The 15,462-nt window shown below is 48.2% G+C and overlaps 1 protein-coding gene and 1 non-coding gene across 3 annotated transcripts in view; both read right to left on the bottom strand.

Moving 5' to 3' along the window:
* Nucleotides 1-15,462, bottom strand: part of ASIC2 (acid sensing ion channel subunit 2) — a 1,206,384-nt gene that overhangs the window by 67,021 nt on the left and 1,123,901 nt on the right. For both annotated transcript variants that reach the window (NM_001076484.1, XM_024980482.2), the window contains 1 exon segment: nucleotides 11,503-11,630. In NM_001076484.1, coding sequence (NP_001069952.1) covers nucleotides 11,503-11,630 — 128 coding nt within the window.
* On the bottom strand, nucleotides 3,145-3,251 carry LOC112442874 (U6 spliceosomal RNA). Its single transcript, XR_003031159.1, has one exon. It is a non-coding gene; the product is annotated as a U6 spliceosomal RNA (small nuclear RNA).

Here is a 15,462-nt window from a genome sequence, read left to right as displayed (position 1 = left end):
AGTCTGGGGTGGGTGATAGTGATGGCTGGTGTTTATTGAGCACTTGCTGGGTGCCAGAACTGTTCTGTGTGCATACATTAACTCAGTCTTTTTTTTTTTTTTTTTCCACCATGCTGCGTAGCATGTTGGAACTTAGATCCCTGACCAAGGATTGAACCCTGGTCCCTTGCACTGTAAGATCAGAGTCTTAACCACTGGACTGCCAGGGAAGTCCTTCACTTAGACTTCTAGCTACCCTCTGGGATAGAAACCGCCATAATTCCCATTTTACAGATGAGGAAATGAGGCACAGGATCACCATCTAGGGAATGCGTATTTGTACTCAGGCCATTTAGAGGGTTGGGGGACCATCAGGGAGCAGCAGTTTTGCCATAGAGGTATGTATGAGACAGGAGAAGAGCGTTCAGACTGTTGATTTGAGATGCCTATGGGACTCCGAGAGGAGGCATACGACAGCACCTGGAGTATTGGGAAGAGATCTGGGCTGGAGACAGTGATCTGAAAGTCATGGTAAAGGAGACTCATTCAAGGAGACTGCAGAATGAGACAAGCTGCAACGAGCATCTTGGGGCTCCCATCATCTCAGGAGTGACCAGAGAAAGATGTGCTCATGAAGGCAGCTCAGGAGGAACAGGCTGAGAGGTGAGAAGGAAACCCAGACCAGAGTGGAGAGAAGAGGGTCTCAGGGAGGGCGTGGCCAACAGCCCACCTGCTACTGGGAAACCAGGCGGGATTCAGTGAGGAGTGTCCTTACCATTCAAGATTGGGTTTGGCCACAAAGATTTCATGGGCGGATGATGAAGAGTTTCTGTGGGCTGCTAGAGGTGAGCTGGGAATTGAAAGGGAGGTGAGGAAGTAGAGAGAAGCAAGTCTAGAGAGACTTTGGAGACTCTCTTAGGAAGACAAGGAGCAGAAGAGGCTGCAAGGCAGAGGGGAGGCAGATGGAGTGATTTTATCTCTTTCTAAGACTTGAGCATATTTTGTGAGAACTCACTTTGGGATTTCCCCCAACAGAGCTGTGTACATTGGCTCATCCTAACCAAGCAACACTTCTTTTAAGGACCCTTCTGCCTCCTCCACCTCCGCTGTGGCCTCCACTCTGACAAAAACAAACTCTCATCGTGTAGGAAAAAAAAAGGTGAAAACCTGACTCTTGGCAAAACCATCTGGGGCTCTGAAGACATTTCTCCCTTAGAGACGGAGTGGCAATAAGTGGGCAAGTTGCTAAGCTGGTCGATGCTTAATTGATTCTTATTTTCATCTATTTATGGGAAACACTATTCCCTGTTGATCACGGAGGGGTGGCCACACAGCAATCTATCCTGCCTTCTGGCGCCTCCCTGGTGCTTTCTGGAGCAGAACTTTATAATACCCTGTTTGTGAGGCTCCAGCTTCAACAGTTTGGAAGTTGCTGAAGGCATGTGGAACAAATTCTCTCCCCTGCCTTGAAAAACACAAGTGGGCAAGCCTCCATTTCTAATGGGGCCCGTGAAGCATATTAAGGACCGTGGATTCGGCTGTCAGATTGACAAACGAGTCTCCTTGTTTGAAAGGCACTTAGGAAGTTGTATTTGGAAGCCTGAGAGGAGCTGTCAAAAGCGACTGGGGGGCCCATCCCAGATAACATCTGGGCTTTTTTAATTTGGGGTAGATTGAGAGTAATGTTTTGAGTTGTGAGCCACGATGGGATTCCATCCAAATGTTGGTGATGTGGCCAATCTACGCTGAAGGCAAAGGCTTAGGCTTCTATAGGAACCGACTGTGCCCACACAGCCTGCCAATGACCTAATTGCGGCCTGTGGGATCCCAGCGTTTGTGTCTGCCCTGTATATTTACAGCCCCAGAGAGGCTGGCGGGAAGCTGCTTGATGCAGGGTGTGGTGTGACAGTGGGCGTTCTCCTGGGAGTGTGGCTAAGGCCCAAGTGGGGAACCAACACACAATCCAGGTTGTGGACTTGAAACCGTTCTCCTTTCCAGGGGCTCCACACTGGTTAGTAGAAGGAATTCTTGGTGAGAACGGGGTATATCTGGGCAGTGATTGTCAACTCTGGCTCCTCAAGGCATTTCTTTCTTTTTAAAATCTTTCTTTCTTTCTTTGGCTGTGCTGGATCTTAATCATGGCACGCAGGATCTTCCATCTTCATTGCGGCATGTGAAATCTGTAGTTGTGGCATGTGGAATCTAGTTCCCTTGACCAGGGATCGAACCCAGGCCCCCTGCACTGGGAGCAGGAGTCTTAGCCACTGGACCGCCAGGGAAGTCCCTCCCCCTGGACACTTCTGAAACCCTCGCATGTAAACCCAGGGCCATGTTCCCCCTAAAACTTTTTGAACAATGAGGCTGGTGGCCAACTGCCTGCCTGGAGTCTCCAGATTCATTCTAAGTCCCCCCAAGAAGCATGGGCAGGGTGGTTGAATAAAGATTTGATGGACACATTGGATAAAGATTTAGAAAAACAAGACTCGCCACCAGGATCTTTGAGGAGGAAGTTTGAGACTTTTTTTTTTTTTTTTAATTCCAAAGCCCATGCTTTTATTTATTTATTTATATTTTAAATTTTATTTTATTTTTAAACTTTACAATATTGTATTAGTTTTGCCAAATATCGAAATGAATCTGCCACAGGTATACCTGCGTTCCCCATCCTGAACCCTCCTCCCTCCTCCCTCCCCTACCCTCCCTCTGGGTCGTCCCAGTGCACCAGCCCCAAGCATCCAGTACCGTGCATCGAACCTGGACTGGCGACTCGTTTCATACATGATATTATACATGTTTCAATGCTATTCTCCCAAATCTCCCCACCCTCTCCCTCTCCCACAGAGTCCATAAGACTGATCTATACATCGGTGTCTCTTTTGCAGTCTCATACACAGGGTTATTGTTACCATCTTTCTAAATTCCATATATATGTGTTAGTATACTGTATTGGTGTTTTTCTTTCTGGCTTACTTCACTCTGTATAATAGGTTCCAGTTTCATCCATCTCATTAGAACTGATTCAAATGTATTCTTTTTAATGGCTGAGTAATACTCCATTGTGTATATGTACCACAGCTTTCTTATCCATTCATCTGCTGATGGGCATCTAGGTTGCTTCCATGTCCTGGCTATTATAAATAGGCTGCAATGAACATTGGGGTACACAAAAATATGGAACGCTTCACGAATTTGCGTGTCATCCTTGCGCAGGGGCCATGCTAATCTTCTCTGTATCGTTCCAATTTTAGTATATGTGCTGCCGAAGCGAGCATGAAGTTTGAGACTTTGAGGAGGAAGTTTGAGATGAAAATTTTCTGATATCGACTCATGACTGGAAGTCCTGTCAGGATTTGCAATCGTCTTCACTTAGGGGCAAAGAGTCTGACTGGTGATGTCAATGTGAAGACAGTTCATCTGTGCTCCTACCACGCAAATGTCCCAGCTTTGCACTTTCACATGTATTCACTCACTCATTTAATTCTCCCCATCTTCCTGAGACTGGTGCTGCCCCTCCCATCTGTTCTACCCACTCTCGTGTACACAGATAGCTTCCAGATCTCTGTCTCCGGCCCTGGCCCTTTTCATTAGCTTTTGCTCTGATTAGGGTTTCTAAGGGTGCAGCCAGAAATGAGACAGATAGCATCATCCATCACAGGCTGGCTCCACTGCCTCAGGGAGAAGGTGGGCCATCAGGGCAGATTTTAACGGGCTTTTAGCAGGGGTGGGTGGGTAAGGGGGCAGGGAGAGCATCTCAGTGCTCTTTGGGCAGGGAGCACAGATTTGAGCGTACTGTATATTCATTCAGGGCTTCCCTGGCGGCTCAGTGGTAAAGAATCTGCCTGCCAATGCGGGAGACGTAGGTTCAATCCCTGGGGCAGAAAGTTTGCCTGGAGAAGGAAAGGGCAATCCACTCCAGTATTCTTGCCTGGCAGGCTGCAGACTATGGGGTCGCAAAGAGTGGGACATAACTGAGCAACTGAACATACATGCATGTATATTCGTTCTTTCAACCCTGCACATTTACCGAGCTCACATCTAAGCAAGGCATGGGGGATAGAGGATCTGAGGACATCAACCTTGCTTTCAGAGAGCTCCTGGCCTATGGTGAGCCAAGGGCTGATGGAAGCTAAGGAAGGCAGTTCTTAAGAGGCAAGTGTGGGGCTGAACCTTGGTGATCCAGTGGTTAAGACTCCAAACTTTCAATGCAGGGGACTCAGGTTCGATCCCTGGTCGGGGAACTAAGAGCCCATACTCCTTACCTTGTGGTGTGGCCAAAAGATTAAAATGCAAAATGAGGCAGGTGTAAGGAGTGGGGATGCACAAGGGGAGGTAAGTCCTGCAAGGAGAGTCTTGCATCTCTTAGGAGTGGGACACAATTGCCAAGAAAGCTGCTTGACTCTGTGAGCGCTCCAAGGCAGGACCAAGTTGCCGTCATCTTCATCTTCCCAGCAAAGCAGGGTGCTCAGTGAATATAAGCTGAAGGAAGAAGTGAATGTATAAGGTGTGATACAGAGTGACTAGCTGCTCCTTGAGGGGTGGCAGGAGAGGACGGAGGTTTTCTTAAAGATGGTGCTCTTTGAGCAGTAGCCAGAAAAAGGAATAGGCCTTTGCTAGGTAGATAAGCGGAGAAGGCAATGGCACCCAACTCCAGTACCCTTGCCTGGAAAATCCCATGGATGGAGGAGCCTGGTAGGCTGCAGTCCATGAGGTCACTAAGAGTCAGACACGACTGAGCGACTTCACTTTCACTTTTCACTTTCGTGCATTGGAGAAGGAAATGGCAACCCACTCCAGTGTTCTTGCCTGGAGAATCCCAGGGACAGGGGAGCCTGGTGGGCTGCCATCTATGGGGTCTCACAGAGTCGGACACGACTGAAGCGACTTAGCAGCAGCAGCAGCAGCAGGTAGATAAGAACAAGAGGAGATGCTGGGCAGAAGGAACAGTGGGTGTAATGTGCAGAGGCAGATGATGGAGAGCTACTGGAATATTCACTGGATGGTCCTCCAATGCTGGGAGGCAGGGCACACCCTGACTGGGCACATGATGAGGCTGGAGGTGGGCAGGGGCTGAACAGGACCTTGGATGCCATTCAGGGGGGTTGGGCTTTTGTGAATTTCAGGGAGCTGTGAATTTATGGATTCTAGGTAGGGCAGCGAAGTGGCCATTATGGGCTGGGGAAGGGGTGCTACCAAGGAGCATGCCCAGAGCCTCTCTTCCCACCCCACTTCAGTACTCTTGCCTGGGAAATCCCATGTAACCCTGGCGGGCTACAGTCCATGGGGTCGCAAAGAGGACATGACTGAGCGACTAACACTTTGACATTGACTATGTATCTCAGCCCCTGCCTCTCAGAAGTAGGAACCCAGGTTCTGCCTCCCGGACTAGGGGAGGGAGGTTTGTCTTACATGGCCTTAACATGACCACCACCACTGATCTTAACAGCACCCCATGCCAGCTGGCACAAAGGAAGGAGTCCACAGATGGCCGAGCATGGAGCAGGTGTGGAACTGCCGTCGCCCAAACTTCTGGGTGATTCCTGCATGCCCGAGTGACCCCCCAGGTTTCTAATGCTGGAGGCCCTTTGAGGTCATCTAACCCAGCCCTCCCATTCTACGGACGGGAACCCTGAGGCCCAGGGAGGGAAGCAACCTGTCCAAGTTTTCACAGCACAGTCAGGACTAGAGTCCAGGTCTCTGGCATCGCAGTCTGGTTTTCTGTCCCCAGATATATCTGTGCTCTTTTAGCTTGGCGACCTTTGGCTGGTGACTTAGCTGGGTGGTTTTGTCATCTGGAACGTGGTGACAACAATATCTCCCTTTCAGGCTTGTTGTAGGGAATAAATGAGATAATGCAGGTAAAGTGTCTCTGCAGCTTAACGTCTGGCAGGTGGTGTGTGCTCAGGAAGAAGCGATTGTTACTGCCCTTCCTCTCTGGAGTTTTGTTTCTGCTCCCAGCGTGTCATCCCACTGCCTGTCTCTGGTGGTGGGGGGTCCTGGGATGGTGCAAGGCTACTACAGCAGCTGAGCTGGGGTGGGGGCACTTCTCAGATTGTCCGAGGAGGGCAAGGTCATGCCTTGGCCTCACTGAGTTCAGGACAAATACAAATTTTAAGAAGCTATCTTTGGTCTGGACTACAGCCCAATGGTATGTTCTTTTGGATTACAAAACAAAGTGAAAAATATTTTGAGAACGGCATGTGTAATTTTTCATGGGTGGGATGACTTTACCACGCAAGAGGACTTTCTCGTTTACAAAGGCACTTACAGCAGGATTCCTGTAAGTCACCAGTTCTGCACAGGCTTTCACTAAGGAGTCAGTTTCCCTAGCATGAGTCACACCCACTTTCTAGGAACAGACCTTCTGTTCCCCCACGGTCTCGTCACCCCTGGCCTTCCTGTAAGATTCCCATGAGCTTTGAGCTGAAGCAGCAGAATCCTGGAATGGGAGCAGTGCAGCCACTATAGATTAAGTCCATCATGATTTTCATGGGCCGTCAAGAAAGAAAAAGTGGGGCTTCCCTGATGGTCCAGTGGTTAAGAATCCACCATGCAATGCAGGAGACCTGGGTTGATCCAGGGTCGGGGAACTAAGATCCCACATCCTTTGGAGCAATTAAGCATTGACGCCACAACTAGAGAGTCTGTGGGCCTCATCGAAAGATCCTGCTTGACTCGGCTAAGACCTGACGCCGCCAAATAAATAAACAAATAATGGGGAAGAGATAAAATCAAAAGAAAAAAGAAAAAGCTGCTAATTGTAACTGACATGCAATTGATTGGGAAACAAGCCCCAGTTTCAGAAATGTTAAAATGTGAAAGACCACACATCTTAGAACCAATGTTGGAAAACCAGGGTCAGCTGGATGGGGTAGAACCAACGGCAGAACACACAAGTAGGGGCCAGTCTCCAAATTCTACTCGGCTTAAGATTATTTAGTGGTTATTTTGTTCTGTATGAAAGAAACCACTAATATGTAGGTTTTGTGAGGACAGACACTGGTCTGTTTTCTTACCACTGTATCCCCATCGCTTCACACCCATAGTAGGTGTTCAACAAATATTTGCTCAACAAATAAATAAAACAGAGCCACCTTATAAAATATGTGGCAAACCCAGACAAGAAAATAAATCATTCATAATCCCCTCACTGTGGGTATTTTGCCTTATTTCCTTCGAGTCTTATTTCCCATGAATATGCTCTTTTATATACATGTAAACATAATGATTATTAGATTTAGCTCCGGGATGTGTTTTTGTATTTCTCTGTTAATATGAATGAAATGATGAAATGAGATGGTGTGGAAATGCTTTGAAGACTGTAAAATGTTTAACCAAATATCTTATTATTAGTTATAATAACCACAGCAATGCTAATATGAATGAGGCTGATTTTCTGAAAATATACTTCAAAGCCAACAACGAATTTGTCCTCTGAAGCTAGGAATATGTTCTCTTCCTGATCACCATGGGGAGTCCCTCTGTTTCATTTTGGGAAGAAAAAGAGACTTAAGGATTCTGAGAAGTTATCAGTCCCAGCCACTCACCTGGCCTAGAAATTTCTTCAGTGTCACTAGCAGAGGGTCAGTGGTGGGGGTGGAGGGGAGAACAGAGGGCATCTTTCAAGACAATGACACTGCTGTCCCTACAGAGAGTTTCCTTCTTTTTAACTTTCACTAGCAGTGAAATGAATTCCCCTATGGGTTTCAGGGAAGGCTGTTCATGTCTCCTGCATGGTAATAGCAACGTGGACATCAGAGAGATGTCAGTACAGGTAAGTCAATACAGGATGGGAGTGGTGATTACTTTCAGTAAACCACAAAGGAATATTTGCCTTGGACGACTTGCCCCGAATTCCCTGTTAGATAGTCAAAGACTTCACAGACACACTGATTAGTCTAACTCATGCCTGGTTCTTCCAAGGGAGGTGGGTTGATTCACATCACACACAGAAGGAGAACTGGCAATGATTCTCTCCTTGAGCAAACTCTAGCCAGGCTCCTCTACGCCCTGTTTCCATGAGGTCTCAACCTTGACCTACAAAGGCTAGGACAAACACGAACACAGCTTCTTCCTCCTTCCCTCCCTGCCTCCCTTCCTTCCTTTCTCGTCATTAGCACTTAATTTTCATTAAAATGAATACTTTGAATGGAGAGAACTTCCCTAATGACTCAGATGGTAAAGACTATGCCTGCATTCCAGGGGATCCTCACCACTGTGGCTCAGATGGTAAAGTGTCTGCCTACAGTGTGGGAGACCTGGGTTCGATCCCTGGATCAGGAAGTTCCCCTGGAGAAGGAAATGGCAACCCACTCCAGTATTCTTGCCTGGAAAATCCCATGGACAGAGGAGCCGGTAGGCTACAGTCCATGGGGTTGCAAAGAGTCGGACACGACTGAGCGACTTCACTTCACTTCATGCCTGCATTCCAGGAGACCCAGGTTTGATCTCTGGATCAGGAAGATCTCCCCTGGAGGAGGGCATGGCAACCCACTCCAGTATTCTTGCCTGGAGAATTCCATGGATAAAGGAGCCTGGTGGGCTACAGTCCATGGGGTCACAAAGAGTTGGACACAACTGAGCGACTAACACACACATACACACACACACGCACACCTTGATGAAGAACAGGATTAGAATAGTGTTTACAATCGACTTGTGAAAAATCACATTATATAAGGGAAATAAAAACAGGTGAGCAGAAGTTCAAAAAAGGTGCAGCTTGTATATATCATTGCGCTTGGATGAAATATGCTGCTCAGGGGAGCACATACTTAGGCCGCATGAGCCCAGGAGGAAGACATCAACAGAGGACAACCCCCCAGGTAGCAATGCTGAATGCTGAATTCTCCAGCAAGCTCAAAAAATATTAGTATTTTGGAAACATTCAACTCGAGCTCTTTACAAAAATGACCGTCTCTTCAACATGTTTCTACACTAACGTGGTTTCTCATGGTTCAACCCAAATCCTTGGGATGACCCAGCTCCCTTAAAGTACCTGCCTGAAGACTCAAGGCTGCCAAGTAAACTCAAGAGCTTACTGTTTGTTTTTTCGTGCCAGCATGGGAAGGCAGGACCCCTGTCTTCCTGCCTCTGCAGGAGGGGAGAAGCCTAACTATGATGGGGTTTTATTAGCAAACTCAGATGGGTTTCACATGCAATGACCACCCCCTCCAACTTTCCCATTTTTTTGTAATTTTCAATTCCCTGACTCTGCTCAAGTGCCTTCTGTGTCCCACCCTTCCCCCTCATTTCCCCTTTAAAACGCGAAGTGCCTTCTGCACAGATTGAAGTCGAGTTCATTTCATGATGAACCTTCTTCCCTACTGCAATAGTATAGTACTCATTAAATCTGTCCTCGCCGCTTTAACCAGTATCTGACTTTGTTGATCTCTGACAGTACACCCAGGCTCATAGCTTGGGCTCCGGGCTCTCTGCATACCTTGACCTCTGAGTCTGTGTTCTCACTCTTCCTGACTCAAATCCTCAGCCCTGAACTTGGCTCCCTGCTGTCAGCTTCATGTCCTCTAGGTGATGTTTCCTGGTTGTTCCACTTGGCTCCCACCTTGCACACTCTTGAACACTCCACTTCTGCCCACAACGTCTGCCTCCATCTCTGGGGCCTGTAGATGCTGGACCAACTTCCAAGCTTTCTGTACCCCTGCCTCGGAGCTGCCATCCCACCTGCTACGTTCTGCCATGGAGGTTGATCATGACCTTTAGCAACTGCCCAGGTGTTAAGTACAGTAAATTCATGAGGCCTGTGCCATCAATGCTCTCCCAGAGATTCAAAAATACAGCTCTGTTAGAGATTTGGCTCAGATGTGAAGAATCTGCTTGCAATGGGGGAGACCGGGGTTTGATCCCTGGGTCAGGAGGATCCCCTGGAGAAGGGCATGGCGACCCACTCCAGTATTTTTGCCTGGGAAATCCCATGGAGAGAGGAGCCTGGGGGGCTACAGTCCATGGGGTTTCAAAGAGTCAGACACGACTGAGCAACTAACACTTTCTTCACTTAGAGATTTAAAAACAGTTTTTTTCTCTTTTTTTTTTCACTTAAAAATTATTTATTTACTGTATTTATTTATTTGCTGGACCAGGTCTTTGCTGCTGCTGCTGCTGCTAAGTCGCTTCAGTCGTGTCCGACTCTGTGCGACCCCATAGACGGCAGCCCACCAGGCTCCCCTGTCCCTGGGATTCTCCAGGCAAGAACACTGGAGTGGATTGCCATTTCCTTCTCCAATGCACGAAAGTGAAAAGTGAAAGTGAAGTCGCTCAGTCGTGACCGACTCTTCGCGACCCCATGGACTGCACCTACCAGGCTCCTCCGTCCATGGGATTTTCCAGGCAAGAGTACTGGAGTGGGGTGCCATCGCCTTCTCCAACTAGGTCTTTAGATGTGGATTTTAAAGATGTGGATCTTTAGTTTCGGCATGTAAGATCTTAGTTGCAGGCATGTGGGATCTAGTTTCCTGACCATGAAATTGGTCCTGGGTCCCCTGCATTGTAAGTGTGGGGTTTGAGCCACTAGCCCACCACAGAAGTCCCTAAAACCAGTTTCCAATACAGAAAATTGCTCTATAAAGTGGCTAAGTACTGGATGAAAAATGATTTGAAACATATATTAAAAACAAGCTGAGCTCTTAAGTTATGTGTGGATCTCTTTGCTCCTCCCTGTTCTCTGGGCTCTGCCTTCCTCATGCTTTAGAGCTGGGCTCCCTGTTGCTCATTCACCTCACTCTTCACTCCAGGCCTCCCAGGGCAAATTGTCTTGGGTGACCTGGTTTAGGATTCCCTCAGTGTCCTAGGCTCTCCAGCTTTTATTCTAAGCAAACCAGGAAATGAAGAGAAAAAAAAGCATCCATCCCAATGTCTCTCTGCAGTCCTGCTTTGAGACCTCCTCCCCACTGAGAATCTACAAAGGTCTTCCTTCTGAGACATGTAGCACACGTCACATCTATACGAGTCCATATTCCATGGACGTGCTGAATTGACAAAGCCATCCTGGCTGGCTGGCTGGCTGGGAGGGTCCCTCCCCTGGTGCTGAATCAGAGAGCAGACATTGACCCATGAAGAGGCTTCCCTCCGATCAAACTCTGAAACGGAGACTGATGCCTGCCTCTGTTCCTTCTTGCAGGCCACCTGGCATTGTATTAACAGAGTGATGAAACACACCAAACCCTAGCATCCACTGGCCTCCCACCTCACCATCACAAAGATTTTTCCCCAGAATCTTTTAGGGAAAAAAAACCCCAACCAGTTCACTTAAAAAGAAAACAAGCTGGTTTTCCCTCACGCCCAATTTCAGAATCGACAGGCAGTCCAGCAAAATCCACATACAGAGGTCAACGGATACCTTTCTTCAATTTCAGAGGGAGGGTTTTAACTGAACCCAACCCTACTCCTTCCAGCCTCCTGGGTGGATTCTGAGCCTTCCAGAAGTAAGAATCCTATTTCTCCACCTCACGTGGCTGGTGGCTTAGAGAGGCCAAGGACTCCTGATCCCAGAGACCCCAGGGGACTTACCCTCTGCTCCTGTGTGGCCACAAAAGTCTGGAACCCTGGTGCCACACCAAAGCCCAGCTCTTGGATGAAAGGCGGCTCAGACTGACTGTGGATCTGAACCTTCACGCCTGCTTCAAATGTCGTTTCCTCTGAAAGAACAAAGATGGACAGAACCATGGGTCAGTGACAATGGAGGTTTGGGGATTCCTGGGGCTGAAGGACTCAAAGGGATGCTGGGAAGGCTCCACAGCAGAACCACAGCCCCCAGAGATGTATACATCTGCATCCCTGGCAACAGCAGCTATGTTACCTTACATTGGAAAAAGGATGCTGCAGATGTAACCAAAGATTTGGAGATGGGGAAATTGTCCTTGGAGATCCAGGTGGCCCAACAGGATCACAAGGGTCTTTAGAAGAGGGAGGCAGGAGGATCAGAGTCAGAGGAAAATGCTCTGCTTCTGGCTTTCAGGATGGAGGAGGGAGCCATAGGCTGAGGGATGTAGGCAGTTTCAAGAAGCTGGAAAAGGCAAGGGAATGGAATTTTCTCCTCGAGCCTCTAGTGGGAATGCAGCCCTGCAGATACCTTGAAATGCACTTTTGACTTCTGGCTTCCAGAACTGTAAGATAATAAATCTGGGTTGTTTGATGCCACTAATTTTGTGGCAGTCTGTTACAGTACTCATAAGGAAAGAATTCAGGTCATTTAGGCCAACAGCTCCTTGCTTCAGTCTCCAAACTACAGAATGGGATTACAAAGTGAGTCAAGCACCTATGCTTTTTCTTTTTCTTAATATATATATATATATATATATATATATATTTTTTTTTTTGGATTGGAGGATAATTGCTTTACAATGTTGTGTTGGCTGCACCTATGCTTTTTATTTACTAACTCCTCTACTGGGCCATGAGCTGAGTCGAGGTGAGGGGATCAGGAGAATGAAAACACAATGTTGCTGCAGTCAGAATAAAGATATGGGGCTTGCTTGCAAGCCCCTTGGAGATGCAGGAAATGGGCAACTAGAAGAAAAGCTCCTCCCCTTTTTTCTCTTTCTGGCAGTGATGGAAGGCACGGCAGGAAGGGATGGGGCAGCAGGGCCTGGCTCATCCTATGTGTTGGTGCTCAAAATTAATTGGTGGGGAATGCACCTATGGGATCCTTCACCCTTTCCTGGGCCTCCTTCTCTGTCGTATGCTTTGCAAACAGCCTGAAGAACGAACTTTCCAAACTGCAAACCTGAGTCACTTATAAGGAGCCCAATTGCCTTCACCCGCCTCCATTCCAGCCTCCTTCTGGGCAGCCCTCTGCTTCATGGTACCATGTGGTTCAACCCATCAGGGCCACCGGATTGGCTGTTACCGATCCCTGATCAACAATCGGATTGGTTATTACTGATCTCTGCTCGGCAGGGGTGCACACGCATCTCATTTGTCTTGGAATATCTTTCTACTTGGGCTTCCCTGGTGGCTCAGATAGTAAAGAATCTACCTGCAATGTGGGAGAACTGGATTCGATCCCTGGGTCAGGAAGATCCCCTAGAGAAGGGAATGGCTACCCACTCCAATATTCTTGCCTGGAGAATTCCATGGACAGAGGAGCCTAGAGAGCTACTTGGTCCACCTGACTGAACATTGCCCTCCTCATCAATGAAGGTTCAACCCTCAGCCCCACCAGAGCAACTCCTTCTGCTTGCTTGTATTCTTCACATACACTTAGCAAAGCCTCTGCCACACCACATCATCATCCTTTATCTCACTGTCTTTTCCACTAGGGCATCTTACAGGCATCCAGGGAATGATTGTTGAATGGATGAGGGAGATATCTGTGATTCCAACCTCACTCACGAATTAAAGAGCAAGGCCAATCTAGAGTCCGCATCAAGGAGTGTTTCAAAAGCAGGGAATGGGGAGAGGATGGATAAATGAAGAAATCAGTTAAGATGGGGGGTGGTAGTGGTGAAGGTCAGAGGTCAAGGAAGGGGGATTGTCAACACCAGGGCCATAGCATGGGGACAGTTTGGGGACATGCTCTAAAGCTGGCACAGAGGAGAAAGGTGAGGAGGACGGAAGGGCTGGAGCCAGGCGTGTGACTGATCAGGGCTTGGGAAACTCTGGGGGCTGGTGACCAAGGCAGGGGAGAGGCCTGGAGCTGGTGAGAATTCCAAGGTCAGGGGCACAGGGCAGGTGGAATGGGAGGAAGGATGGGCAGGGCTCTCACGACCTAGATGAGGAGGACAGCAGCTGATACGGAGTTTAGACAAAAGAGGGCCTCGGCCGGGAATCCTTTCATATGCGTCCTCCTGGAGCAGGAGAGAGTCCCAGGGACATCTCCACTTTTCCTGCAGCCGGGTCAACTCTTCCGCCGTCTCTTTACCCAGATCGCTCCACCCGAACTCCCGCCCATGTCCCTCCGTGCTTGTGTCGAGCTGTCCGGTGGATGGTGGATGCCTCAAGAGAAGAGAGGGCTTCTTGCTCTGTCTGGTACCCACAGTCCAGCCCAGGGCTTAGCCCACAGCTCCATCAGGAAGGGGGAATGCCAGAGAAGGCGGACGGGGTGGGGAGAGGAGGGCTGAGCGGCCAGCTGTCAGGGGCTGTGTTTTCTAAGGCCCGCCCAACGAGCCTAAAGAACAGGCTGTGATGGGGGAGGAGAGTGAACACCGGTGATGCTGGGGGACAGGAATGCCCGTGCCTGGATGAACAATAAGCACATTCAGTGAGCTGCAGGGGGGTGGGACAGGCGAGATGCCAAAACGCATTTTCCAGAGCTAGTGAAGCTGTGTGCCTGCGATATAAAAGCGAGCTTCGGAAACCTTCGAGCCTGTCAGACAGGCTCGGAGGAGGAGCCGGTGGTTACAGGGAGAAATGAGGAATGAGGACTTGGTGTCAGAAGGGCTGTGAGTAATGGGCAAGGCAGACAGCCAGGCATGCCTGTGTTAGCGAGAGCCGCCCAAGGCTTCTCAGACTGAGTTAGGGTTTGGATGGGGCGTTTATTCCAGAAAGCAGCTGGGGCCGGGCAGAGTAAATTCCAAAGTATTCTCGTATCGTTACAAACATGCAGCCACCAGATGAGCAGAAGAGAACGATGAATCAGGTTTCTGCCTCCTTCAGGACAGAGCTGTCTAGAGGAACCTTCTGCGAAGACAGAATGTTTTATAATCTGTGTAATCCCACTTGGTACTGTTAGCTACAGGAAACGTGACTAGTGCAACTGAGGAACTGAATTGATAAATGAATAGATAAAAAAATAAATAACCCCCCCAACTTTTTTGAAGCATAGTTGACAAAATCATATGGTATTTAAAGGGCACAGTGGGATAATTTGATATATGTATACATTGTGAAAGGATCCTTCCCCCCTCAATGGGTTAATTAATATATCCATTGGAAGAAATGATGCTGAAGCTGAAGCTCCAATACTTTGGCCACCTGATGCAAAGAGCCGACTCATTGGAAAAGACCCTGATGCTGTGAAAGATTGAAGGCAGGAGGAGAAGGGGGTGACAGAGGATGAGATGGTTGGATGGCATCACTGACTCAATGGACATGAGTTCAAGCAAACTCCCAGGGATGGTGAAGGACAGAGAAGCCTGGTGTGCTGCAGTCCATGGGGTTGCAAAGAGTTGGACACGACAGAGCGACTGAACAACAGTCACGGCACATGTGTACCTTTTCCTGGCCTGCTTTATTCATCTATTTACTTTTTAGCCAATTGAATTTTAATTAATTAAAATTTAAAGGGTTCCACCTCTTATTAACATATACATCATTTCACATATTTACCTTTATCTGGCCTGCTTTATTTATCTGTTCATTATTTTATCCAACTGAATTTTAATTAATTAAAATTAAGTAGCCACATGTGACTGCTGACCACCTTACTGGCCAGTGTAGTTGTAGACTGTCAGCTGTGAGCAGACCCGAGGCATCTCAGAGCAGTGGGGGTGAAAAGGGCTTGAGCAGCCTGCTTCCCCATGCAGGTAC

This window comes from Bos taurus, chromosome 19 (genome assembly GCF_002263795.3).
Source record: "Bos taurus isolate L1 Dominette 01449 registration number 42190680 breed Hereford chromosome 19, ARS-UCD2.0, whole genome shotgun sequence".
Classification (NCBI taxonomy): domain Eukaryota; kingdom Metazoa; phylum Chordata; class Mammalia; order Artiodactyla; family Bovidae; genus Bos; species Bos taurus.
Note: the sequence above shows the minus strand (reverse complement) of the source record. Positions and strands in the feature narration are given on the sequence as shown.